The sequence below is a fragment of the Carcharhinus amblyrhynchos genome, chromosome 32, assembly GCF_965287045.1.
Source record: "Carcharhinus amblyrhynchos chromosome 32, sCarAmb.v2.hapA, whole genome shotgun sequence".
Lineage (NCBI taxonomy): Eukaryota > Metazoa > Chordata > Chondrichthyes > Carcharhiniformes > Carcharhinidae > Carcharhinus > Carcharhinus amblyrhynchos.
Window position 1 is genome coordinate 23292298 of NC_137355.1, and position 12554 is coordinate 23304851.

The 12554-nt window shown below is 43.3% G+C and overlaps 2 protein-coding genes across 9 annotated transcripts in view; one reads left to right on the plus strand and one right to left on the minus strand.

Moving 5' to 3' along the window:
• apba2b (amyloid beta (A4) precursor protein-binding, family A, member 2b) overlaps window positions 1–2862 on the plus strand; it is a 65336-nt gene extending 62474 nt beyond the window's left edge. For all 4 annotated transcript variants that reach the window (XM_080215966.1, XM_080215964.1, XM_080215967.1 and 1 more), the window contains 2 exons: window positions 1875–2015; window positions 2691–2862. In XM_080215966.1, the coding sequence (XP_080072092.1) occupies window positions 1875–2015; window positions 2691–2762 (213 nt within the window). In that variant the 3' untranslated portion in view covers window positions 2763–2862. The remainder of the gene's footprint in view (window positions 1–1874; window positions 2016–2690) is intronic.
• Window positions 2863–2995: 133 nt separating this feature from the next.
• The window catches only part of fam189a1 (family with sequence similarity 189 member A1), a 77444-nt gene continuing 67885 nt past the window's right edge, over window positions 2996–12554 (minus strand). For 3 of the 5 annotated variants that reach the window (XM_080215970.1, XM_080215968.1, XM_080215971.1), the window contains 5 exons: window positions 11197–11332; window positions 9545–9686; window positions 8114–8608; window positions 5442–5764; window positions 2996–5172 (listed from right to left, as the gene is read on the minus strand). In XM_080215970.1, the coding sequence (XP_080072096.1) occupies window positions 4987–5172; window positions 5442–5764; window positions 8114–8608; window positions 9545–9686; window positions 11197–11332 (1282 nt within the window). In that variant the 3' untranslated portion in view covers window positions 2996–4986. The remainder of the gene's footprint in view (window positions 5173–5441; window positions 5765–8113; window positions 8609–9544; window positions 9687–11196; window positions 11333–12554) is intronic. The other 2 variants (XM_080215969.1, XM_080215972.1) reach the window with 2 other exon arrangements.

Here is a 12554-nt window from a genome sequence, read left to right on the forward strand (position 1 = left end):
GTGAATTTACCTCATCGTTGGCCAATGAAATTACAGTGGAAACTGATAACTGGTCTGATGAACTATGACTTGCGGGATTGTTGAAATGAGATGTAAAAGATATTGCAGGAAGTCTGGCACTCAACTCTGCAGACTCATGCCAGCACAAGAAGCTCCATTAGCTCATTTAATACCATCACTTCACAATAACAATCTGATTGCCTCCTTATCACAGCATCCTGCTGTTTCCAAGATCACTCCCAATGTTCTGACCTCTGTTATAATCTTAGTCTCCCTGCTCCCTCTCTTCCTGCTGCCAGGCCAGTTGAATATTGTTCTGAGTGTATTTGATCCTCACTCTAAAGTGCAGATTTATTTGGTGCAAGTAAAAATAGAGCCGTGTCCAAAATAGCATTGTAGGTACTGTTTGGGTTCTGAGATAGACAGAGCTTTACTCTGTATCTAACCCCGTGCCGTACCTGTCCTGGGAGTATTTGATGGGGACAGTGTAGAGGGAGCTTTATTCTGTACCTAACCCCGTACTGTACCTGTCCTGGGAGTAATTGATGAGGGACAGTGTACAGGGAGTTTTAAACTATATCAAACCCTGATCTGAACCTGCCCTGGGAGTATTTGATGTGGGTAATGTAGAGGGAGCTTTAAACTGTATCTAACCACTGATGCACAGTGGCAGCACTGTGTTTCATCTACAAGATGCACTGCAACAACTCGCCAAGGGTCTTTTGACAGTACCTAGGCATGCAACCTCTGCCACTTAGGGGGACAAGGACAGTACATGCATGGGAATACCATCATCTGGGAGTTCCTCTTTGAGCCACACAACATCCTGACTTGGCACCATATCACAGTTCCTTGTCTGTGGGTCAGAGTCTTGGAACTCTTTTCCAACAGCAGTGTGGGTGATCCTCGCACGTTAGGCGTAGACTAAAATCATGAATAGGTCACTGAGACAGTAGGACGGCGGCGCGGGCTCGTTGGGCCGAAGGGCCTGTTTCCCGTGCTGTGTTGTTCTTTGTTCTTATACCACATGGTTCAATAAGGCAGCTCAAGTTCAATTAAGGATGGGCATTAAATGCTGTTATGATAAAGAGAAAAAGGCAAAACTGAATTCTTATATTGCCATTGCAGCGACAATGGGAGAGAATTCCAAGGTTAGAAAGGGGTGAAGAAACCCCTTCAAAGGGGTGGCACAGTGGTTAGCACTGCTGCCTCACAGCACCAGGGATCCAGGTTCGATTCCTGGTTTGGACCACTGTCTGTGTGGAATTTGCACGTTCTCCCGTGTCTGCGTGGATTTCCTCTGGGTGCTCTGGTTTCCTTCCGCAGTCTGAAAGGCGTGCTGGTTAGGGTGCATTGGCCATGCTAAATTCTCCCTCAGTGTACCCGAACAGGCACTGGAGTGTGACTGCTAGGGGATCTTCACAGTAACTTCATTGAAGTAAGCCTACTTGTGACTAATAAATAAACTTTAAACTGAAGAAAGGAACCGTTTGGGAGAGTTTCAGGGAGATTGGTTGATATCTAGTGGTTTTTTGAGAAATCCATAGACTTGATTTTTGGTTGCATTTGGAATTTGTTGCGCAGAGTGCTGTGTTCAGCCACAGTTTGCCTTTTAATTTACATGTATGTCATACTTGCCCTGAATGTTAGAGTATAAGATAGAAATTGTAAATTGTTTTATCTTTCTGATCTTTTAATTGTATTTTTCTTCAAAACCCATAGAATCTTGTGGTTTAATCACTGAGCAAGTGCCTTGAATCTCAATCTTTGTCCATTTTAAACAAAGCATTATTGATCCTTAACCAAATATTACCAACAGCTTGGGAGTCCGGCCAAGGCTGATTAACAGCACTGACAGTTGTTTGCTCTTCCAGATCTGCAGCTTGATGCGAGGTGGAATTGCAGAGCGTGGTGGAGTCAGAGTGGGTCACCGTATCATTGAGATCAATGGGCAAAGTGTCGTGGCTACTGCCCATGAAAAGATTGTCCAAGCTCTGTCTAACTCAGTGGGTGAGGTAAGATCCCTTGATGCAATAAGTTTCTCTCATCTTTAAAATGTAATGGACAGATCTTAAAAAATAAGCTAAAAGGCTAATAACTTACTGTCCTTTATATTTAAAGGACTAGAATGTATGGGGATAGAAATCATACCACATCTATACAATGGCCTGGAGTGCCATCTGCAATTCTGTGCATCACAGCTTAGGAAGGGTGTGGTGGTCTTTGAGGCAGTGCAGCCTGGATTTACCAGAATGATATCTGGGCTCGAGGGCTAAATTACTTGGAAGAGATTACAATGTGCCCTGTGATTATTTCAGGATACTGTGTTGACACCCTCCCTCCCAACTCAAACAGCCCCACCCACCCCCACCTTCATTTTGCTGTTGTTTAAATGCACAGCGGTTGAACTTTGGATCCTCTTCAGCACGCAACCAGAAATATCATTACAACTTAATCTGAGTGATCCAAAACTACTTTTGTACGAAGGAGACAGTTTTATCTTTTGTGTAGAAGATCCTGAATGATGTGAAAGAACATTCTTTTCAGAACCAAACCAACAGCAAATCATCCTGAGCAGAGATTGGTGTTTAAACTGCACATGACCTTGCTCAAGCTGTCACCCCACTACCCCTGCATCACTCAATTAATAAAGTTGAAATTTTTAATTGCTGAATTTTTAATGATCTTAGATCCACATGAAGACGATGCCAGCTGCCATGTTTAGACTCCTAACTGGACAAGAAACACCATTATACATCTAATTGTGTGAAGAAACAGGTCCATCTGCTCATTAGACAGGAACTTCCAGCAGAACAACTGGAGATTTTGTGCTGTGAAGAGGTGATTGTTGGAAATGAAGACAGAGTGTTAGTGCCTCCTATATTGTGTGTGCATGCGTGTCTGTCTGTGCGATTGTGCGTGTATGTGAGGAGTGTAAGTGTGTTTCTGTCTCTGTGTATCTGTTAACACATCTGTGTCTCTGAGTGCATATCTATATGTTTTTGTCTGTGGATGTATGTCTTTGGATGCCTGCGTGTGCGTGCGTGCGGTGCGTGTAAGATTGGAGTGTCTCTGGGTTTGTCTTTCCGCTCTGTCACTTCACTCCGAACTCTGCCATTTTAACTGAGCAAAGAGCTCTTTGCCCTATTCTGGGAAATAACAAAATATTTTGCATTTTATAAAGGTTTGAAACAAGTTCTTTCAAATGTTAGTGACAATGTCACTTCCATGTGATGTTGGTGTGCAATAAATACTTGAATGTCCAGTGCTGAATGTCAGATAAAGACCATTGAGTCACAGTCTGTTACCATTAGTAACAAGTATACAGGGAATACTCTGACAGCCCAGCTCACAGTGATACTCACTGCTTTGAACTTTCTAGTGTTTTCTTTGTGTATTTAGCCCAGTTGGAATGTAACAGATTAGTTCTGTTATCTTTGATGGACGATGGTTACTGGCCTAGCCTGTATTTGTGCAACGCGTGTTATGTTGCTGGTGAGTGAGCTGTTAATATTAGAATCTTTGTATTTGTATCCTGAGATGCCTACCCTATCACTAGAGGCTAAATGTTAGTTTGTCATTTTCCCTTCATGTTACTCCAGTTGGAGATGAGTTGGTGCAGCAGCAGATCCCGTGATCAATGTTTTATTGGCTGTTGCATGAAACTGCAGCTAGAATACAGAATGTGAAATAAAAAGTTGGAACAGCTGTGGATCGCTGGAGAAAACAATGGGAAAATCCAGACTGCTTATTTCGTTTTTTTTAAAAGAACAAGGCTGCTGTTTGTTCAGGCGGTTGGGAAATGTGGAGACACAGACATGAGACTAAATGTGGTAATGGCACCAAATTTATTTTTTGGAATATACAAAAAGTTCATCTTTAATCCACAGGATTCAAGCCAATTTAAATCAAAAATACAGAAAAATAAATGTTAATTTAATATTTTAGTCAAACTCCGATACCCCTGTTTTAGCTTCCTAGGATTCTGCTCTTGGACTAATCATTTGATGATGCTGAACATTGAACACCCAAAACCGAACCACGGTCTGGGTTCCCTCACATCAGAATCTGTTTCCTTTAATCACTGTCAGGTGAATATCTGGAGGACAATTTATATTTTTTATTTATTTTCTCTTCTCTATAATGTTAAAATATATTAATATCTTGCAACTTGGTAGAACAGCAATATTATCCAAATAAATACTGGACACAAGTTGCTCAGTAATGACTCACAATCACTATGCTGGTAGTTTCTTCCACTTGTGATTCTGGATACAGTTATCAGTTGTTGGGGACTGCCATGTACTCAGGGACGGGCCCTCAGCTCTAGGTTCACAAATGAAAGGATGATGTGACGAGAGAGCATGGGCCAATAAGGCAGAAGATGAATTTAACTATTACGGTCAACTCCCTGGTTTATCTCAACCATTAATTTATTTTCCTCCTGGAGCTGACTGGTTAAACTCTTTGTGAGTTTGGCACACAAACAAAATCACAGGCACAAAAGTTTAACATGCACTTTGAAGAGAACAGTGTGTGAACTGAAGGACTGCTGGTGAGAGTTTAACAGCAACTTCAGCCTGCCCGTTGTGTCTTGCGCTCTCACACATTTCAGTGAGTTGGCAGTCCTCAGATGATTGGCAAACACACTGATAGGATTGCTGGAAGATATCACCGTGGGGTTATGGTGTTACTCAGTAACACAGGCACAAACCGAATCATTTTCATCCACATAATCGCAAACAGGCCAGCAGTAATAAATTATAAATACTTATATCAAAATGCTGAACCGGTCCCACTGTAGAAAATGGGGAAAGATTCATCCAATATTTGAAAACTTCATCCAGTTTTCAGAATTCATATTGAGAAAGAATCTACAGGTATTCATTCAGATGTAGAGAAGTTGATCTCGAGCACTGGGTGCTGACCAATCTGCCCCTTCCTTCCATGTCCACGATCCGTTATTAGTGCAATCCACAGCAAGGTTCACAGAATGGTCTCTCTGCACACACCTATCAAACTATGTGGTCGCTCTTGTTCCAATCTGCGGCCCATTCGGACAGTCCGCACTGAGGCTGATGGGGAGCTGAGATCACCACAACTCTGGAGGTGTAGGTCTTCCTGTAACCGCAATCGCAACATATTCATTGGATGTTGGGAACTTGTCATCACCTGGGGGAGGATAAGGAAAAATGTCAAAGTGACTTGAACATCATTGATTCTAACAGCCACAATTCCATCTGGTTCTGTTTAATACGGGTGCTGCAACTCCAGAGGAAATGTCACCCCATAGAGGGAGCAGCAACAGTTCGCTATGTTGAAGCGATTCCACTATAAGCAACAAATGTTTCCAGATAATTGCTGAAATATAGTTTAAAATTATCACAAAAGGTGATACTGGCACAGCCCAGTTTGGCGCTGGACGCAGGAGTGTCACCTACCTGGTCAATTACGTTGGCACTGTAAATAGCTTCTTCCATGTGACGCTCATCTGATTTAATGACAGACCTGATGTTATTGACCACATGTTGTACCTCAGGAGCAAGGTTGCAATTTGAATGCTGCAAGAATTTAGCTACCAATATTTTTGTGTCCTTATAGGTTTCCAGGTCAACAAGTGAATGTGGTGGCGCTGTGGAGATTTCCTGCAGTGCTTGGTGCTTTAGTTGCCTGTCGACCTTCCCAGTGTTGCTCTGCTGTTTGGTCGACTGGAAACATTTGGCAAAATGGCTGGAAGCAACAGGATAAAGCTCGAAATAGGAAGCTGAGGGACAAGGGCAAACAGTCAGTAAAATGAGCCTTGAAGGCCAGAAGCAAGATCTTTTTGTAGACAATTCACCTGCACATATTGAGCCTGGGTTACAGTCTGGACAGAATCTAGAAAGATAATGTCATTGCCCATGACAGGAGAATATTTTGGACAGTTCGGCCCCTGTTGAAAATATATACTAATTGTTAACATAATAAAAGGTTTCACATTAATTGTGACACTGACGCATACATGGCGCATGCCCCTCTCCCACAACTCAGTGATGGCCATATCAAGATATTTGAGATTTGAAATGGAATTCAAGGGAGGGATACATTCTACAGCTGTGCTGATAGATTCTTCACACAAGCACCTACTCTCATGCACCTTGAGCTGTCACTTTGAGCACTGCCCAAACAAAGGACAAACAGTTCAGTACATTTCCAGTACAGATGCTACCATTGGTGTTAGGGACGCATATCTTTGGCCAGGGTTCACAATTGCAGCTGACATGATCGCTTCAAGCCTCCTCCTTGTCCAGGCTGCCCCCACCTCTCCCAGTGTTAGAACACCGCTGCCCACCAGCAACCTGCCCCCCCCCCCAAGCCACCACCCCCGCAACCGACACCTAGTAAGGATGTCAAGACCTCAGAGAGGTTACAGATTTCCTGGAATAATACCAGCATGCAGAAATGTCAGCCCAAAATGAAAAACTGAAATAGATTATTCTTATTTACTCTTTTCAGTGCTTTGCATGAATTTGTCCAGTTTTGATTAATCTTCCCTTAACCTCCTGTGCTCTAAAGAGAACAATCCCAGCTTGCTCCAAGAGCGAGCACAAACGAGAAAGACCGAATGACAACTTCTGTGCTGTTTTATGCTAGGATCTTATGTCTCAATAAGGGTTCTATGTAAAGCAAGGTGAAGATCTGAGCGAGAGAGAGACCTTCAGGCTGAGTGTTTCGTTTATCTGAATTGTGTGCAGCCTGTCATCTGGATACCTCGAATGGTGATGCACAAAGTCTGAATAATAACATTTCTCACCTTCAATACTGAAGTCAAAAAATTGATGTTAATAAATATACCTAATCCAACTTGGCTGTACCTTCCCAGGAAGTGCTTTCTGGAAAAGTATAGAGTGAATGTTACTCTGTTTTTAAATACACAATAACATTTGTCAGAAGGATATTGTCAGAGTGTCTGATATTGGTACTATGTTGTTTCCCCAATATCCTTCATTTTATAAACAGAAAAGTTCCAAGCATACCCAAGATGTTTGTTTTGATTCAGGCAGGAAATTGGGTTCTATCTAACTAGGAGTGTGACAGTCTGGCAGCAGAAACAGGCAGGATGTTGGGGATGGGTAGTGAGTCGACTGTTTTATATTGTGGGATTGGTTGTGACTGTGATTGTGTACAATGGCTATAGTAAAGCAGCAGCACCTTTACATTTCTCCACATTTTTATTCGTAATTGATTGAGGCGTTTAACACGAATAACGGCAAGTAGGGACAAACTATTTCCTCTCACTGGAGTGACCAGACAAGGAATAATGACTTTAAAATAAGAACTAACGACTGATGGTTATACAGCCACGGGGTGGAAATCTGGAAACCCTTCTCTCACAAAGCTGTTGTCTGGGTGTCATTTGGAACTTTCAAAACTGACTTCGGAAACGGTCTCAGAGATAATAGAGCAAAGAGGGGAAATAGATCCTGGATGAAGAGTTTGTCTTGTTAGGAAAACATGAACAGGTTGAACGTGTAGCCACTAGAGTTTAGAAGATTGAGAGATGATCTTACCGAAGTCAATTCGGTAACTGCCCTTTGAACAAAGACACCAAGTGCTGGGCAGCCAATGAATGAATTTTAAAAAATCCTGAGGGGAAATGAGTAGATGCTGAGAGAATGATTCAACTTGTCGGTCTGGAACTAGAGGACACAGCTTAAAAATAGGAGTCGCCCACTTAATACTAAGGAGATTATATTCTCAGAGGGTCATTAATCTGCTGTTATTCTCTCCCCCGGAGAGCAGTAGAGGCTGGACCCTGACAGTGTTCAATGCTGAGTTAGACAGGGTTTTGATGGTTGGGTGCTGGTGGGATGGAGTTGAGGCTACAATCAAATCAGCCATGAATAGTGGAGCAGGCGCAAGGGGCCAAATGGCCTCATTGCTGCATTCAGTACAGGTTAATGGAGACATGTTGATGGGGCTTTAATTTAATCATAATTACAATACTGCACGGAAAAATCATTTGGCAATGACCACAAACGTGAAAAGCTTTATGGGTGTTGTTCAAAGATCTGATTCCACCAGCTGGAAATGGGAGTGGCATTAGTGTGAATCACACAATTCTGATGTTCACCTGTAGAAGTGCAGGAGGCAGGATCACTGCTGGATCGGATTATTCTGTTCCCAGTGGTTTTCCTTTGAATTGATAACCTGACTCTGTCAGACATGGTTGCAGAAGGGGACTGCCTGAAGACTCCACAGCACATTTTAATTTGTTTGAGAGATGCACTGTTTGCCTGGGCTGGTGTGTGGGGCTTTTTCCTCACTGTGCTTGCTCTCAGTACTGGACACTCTGACAATCTATGCTCTCTCCAGTCCACAGAACCCTGGGATAGAGCTAGTGAGCAGCTCCCTTCCTCCCGGGAACTCTCTGAATAGGTCCTGTGTTTCCAACAGGTATCAGCCTCCAAGGTGGTGCGACCATGATCTGCGGCAGTGGTGGGTATCGCAATGTCAGCAGCCTGCATGCATTCCTGAACTTCAAGTGAGCAGCAATCCCTGGATAAGCCATTGCATTCTGGGGCATCAGCAGATTCACACAATGTCAGCGAGGCATTATCCACCAGCACTGAAAAGGGGAGCAGAATATTTAAACATTTACACCTGAAAATACACTGAGAAAGAAACCAACCCCCCCTTCCGATCTGTGGATCAGCGCACACAACCCACTGGTGCCTTGCACATGTAATCACGCATCTGGCAGGAATTGCGGCAGCCAGCATCAGTAAATTATTCAACCATGGAGGGGTTCCAGCCACACCTGCTCCTGATCTACACATACAGTAAGTCCAGGAGCAGGAACCTTGGCTGATGGTGTCCTCACAGGGCTGGGGCACTGCGGCCAACTCTGGGCCAGGTTGAGATAAGTTAACAGCAGTCCAGCATTGACAGGTGCCACCTGGTCATCTTGAAAGCAATGCCAGTCACCCCAACTCAGGATGAGAAGGAGATACGACATGGAACGTGATGTAAAATAGTTGCTCAAATACTACACTATCTTTAGTGTAAATATAATTTAAAAACATTTTTTAGTCGATTGTTTAAGTTACAAAAGCCAATGCGCAGAGTGGGCTAGGTAGTCCCGAATCCATCTCCTTGCTTGTTCCAAAAACCAAATTCAAATAGAATTCAGGGTCCCTACAAGAGAGACAAACAAGATACAAGCTGATAAGATAAGGCACTGTTCCCCCCCACCTCATCTTGAGCTTGATCAGACTCTTGATCTTAACCTTTTTTTTCCAAAAATATACTTTATTTGTAAGAAATCTGCAAGAACATTACTGAACTTCCAAAGTGGCTATCACACAAATGCAATAGTATTCCAGTTTTTTATATATTACACTCTGAAATAAGTCAATGCAGAAGTAATTTTTAAAATAATGTTTATAGCAGTGTTATATTTGTCCTCAGCCCTCCCCGCTACGAATCTTAGTTCCCCTCAATTTTTTTCCCAACTCCTAACACATCCATCCTCCGTTCAGCGGTCTAGAATCAATCTCCATACCTTGGAGTTTCTTTTTTTCCCAAAAATCCATTGGCTCCATAACAGAATTAACCAGACAATTCTCAGCTTTCATACCTTGTGTATTGAAGGCTGCTGAGATATTTGTGTCACAGAGAGCGGAACTGGAGTTCTGTAGAGGCACCTGAATGATAAAACACAATGTTGAGTCTCTGAGCAAAACGCGTTTGATGACTGAATAGTCAGTGCTGCCTGGCTAGACTTCAGTTCTGTTGAAGGGGGAAGGCAACTCATGCGCAAGAAGGAAGGAGAAGGATTTGAATGTACAGCATGGAATTGCCCTAGAAATAAACTTTACAGATATTTCAGTGTCATCACTGATACACACACTAAATACCATTCATCACTTTACAGCTCAACACTAGGGGACAGCAGAGTCAAAAAAACATCATTCACTGGATCAAGCTTGACTGTGCTGCCTCTCAATGCTGGATAGCCTATCAACATTTAATCTCTCGACAGTTGCATGCACGAGGTGTCACAGAGCAGCTAGTGGCCGTGCTTCTTCCAGCAGGAGTCAGTTTGGGAGGTGGTGGGCTGGGTGGGGCGGGGAGGAGGGTGTGGATGGAGAAAAACTGGTTAAAAAAAATCAGCTGTTGTCAGTCGCAGCTCAAGGATTTCAGACTTCAGGAGCCCTGCTTCACTGGCCTTCACCACATTGCTTTGGACATATGGAGGGTGCAAATATTCAGCAGGTTGCAGCACTGCCTTCGCTGAGCTGCACAATTGGGATTTGCCAGGAACACTCAACAAGGGGGTGTTGTGGCACTAACTCAATATACCTGCTCACGCTGAACAAAAACTAATCACCACATGGGAATCTGATGCTTACAGAATTTTTCTGTATGGAAGTTGAGTCTCCGCATCTTCCCCCATTGGTCTATTAATATTAATAATTTTATGACACTCCAAACCTCAGCTCTGGCAACACAGTCAGGTTGAAGTGTTGACATCACACGATGCAAGTCAAATCACATCTGATTTTCATGCTGGATCAAAGCTTCACAGTGCTGGTGTTCAGAGAGCATGTTGAAGTTACTGAAACGACACAGTATTTGGCCTGAAATGACCCTCGTGTGGGAGGGGTGTTGGATAATAGCCAAGAAAAAGCAATTCGATTCTTCCTCGCGCAGGACCATCCAGTGCCCAACCGAGATCAGGAACAGCACAGAGCCAGTCTAGGTCACAGGATCCACTCCTCATTTTCTAACTGTTCATTAAACTGGGAATATCTCAGACATTCAGGGAAGGAAGGATTTCTGATTTAATCCACCTTGTCACCAGCTGGAGTAAACTTCTGCTATGAAGTTCTACTGATTTAATTTCCCTCAAACTTAACGTTATGGAGTAGAATGATATAAATCGATAACATCTGACTAACACTCATTGTTCAGTTTGATATTTGAATACTGGACATTTGAACAAGGGAATTATACAGAAATTGGTGTCATGGAACTAGTTCTGAGTGTGAGTCTGCATTCTCAGAAAGGCTCATTATAACTGTACAATTCAACAACTCAGGAAGATTCTCCTTGAATGGGGATTGTTGTAATCTCAGTTTGGTCAGCTCCCTGGGCTGCTGAAAAATAGTTTCACATCAGAGCCCAAGCTGGGATCACACTTCAAGCTCTCACCTGACTAGTGGAAGTTTGTCCAATCACAGCTTCATATGGGGGAGGCAGTTCTGCAGGGTAGAGGCTGCGAGGGCTGTTAATGGCCACACTGTACATGGTACTGAAGGGTGAGTGAGGGAAGTCTAGGTGTAGGCCTCTGAAAAATAACAGTAAATGTTGTGAGCCCATAACAGCCTGCATTCTATTCGGCTCCTCACATCACATATCATACAAGAAGCTGATGATGACAAGGTACTGGACATGAAGCAACTTGCTGGGGTTGATGGGAGGTGCATCAACCTCCCATCAAAGAGCTGGACAATATTCAGGGTTAGACTAAGTGGCACAAAACATTCATGCCGCAAAATGCCAGACACTGGCTGTCACCAAAAACAGAGAATCGAAGCACCTCTCCTTGACATTCAAAGGTATTAGCATTGTTGTATCCTCACCATAAACATGCCAGGGTTAACACTGACCAGAAAGTGAACTGGACTAGCCAGATAAATGCTGTGGCTACAAGAGCAGGTCAGAGGCTGGGAATCCGTGGTGAGTAACTTATCTCCTGACTCCCCAAAACCTGTTCACATTTTACAAGGCACAAGTCAGGAGTCTGATAGAATACTCTTCACTTGCCTGGATGAGTGCAATTCCAACAACACTGAAGAAGCATCACTTCCACCACCTTAAACATTCACACCCTCTGCCTTCAGCAATGTGTACCATCTACAAATGAAATGTAGCAATTTGCCAAACATCCTTTGACAAAATTTTGATCTCTATGATCTAGAAGGATTCAAGGCACATGGGAAAACCATCTCAAGTTACACACCATCCTGATTTGGAACTCTTTTGGCATTCCTTTATTGTTGCTGGGTTACAATCCAGGATCTCTCACCCTAATAGCACCAAGGCAGCACCTCCGCTATAATAGATAGCAGCAGATGAAGAAGGCAGCTTGCTACTCCCTTACTGGTGGCCTTGTCAGTGACATCCACATCCATAACGTATATAAAAAAAATTGCTGGGATTAGGCGAGAACTCCAGAGACACTATAACTGAAAGATCAGATTATATTGGTGGGGCAAGGGGAAAGGGAATGGCATCAATTGAAAATGAGATGGGCGGAAGGTGCAGTCGGGGTAAAGGGCAGAAGAAGGTCACACATGGGGTGCAGCTCAGGCCCAAAGGGAGAAAGTGCATTTTGAAATTGACACTTTGGGCTGCTGTGAGTCAGTGAGGGTGGGGGAATGTAATGGGCATAAAGCTGTCGATTGTCAGATCTGGTTCATTAATGCCCTTAAAGTAAGGAAACCTGCCAAATGGACTACTCCTGCTTCTGATTTCTATTTTTCTACGTCCTTACCTGGTCTTGCTTA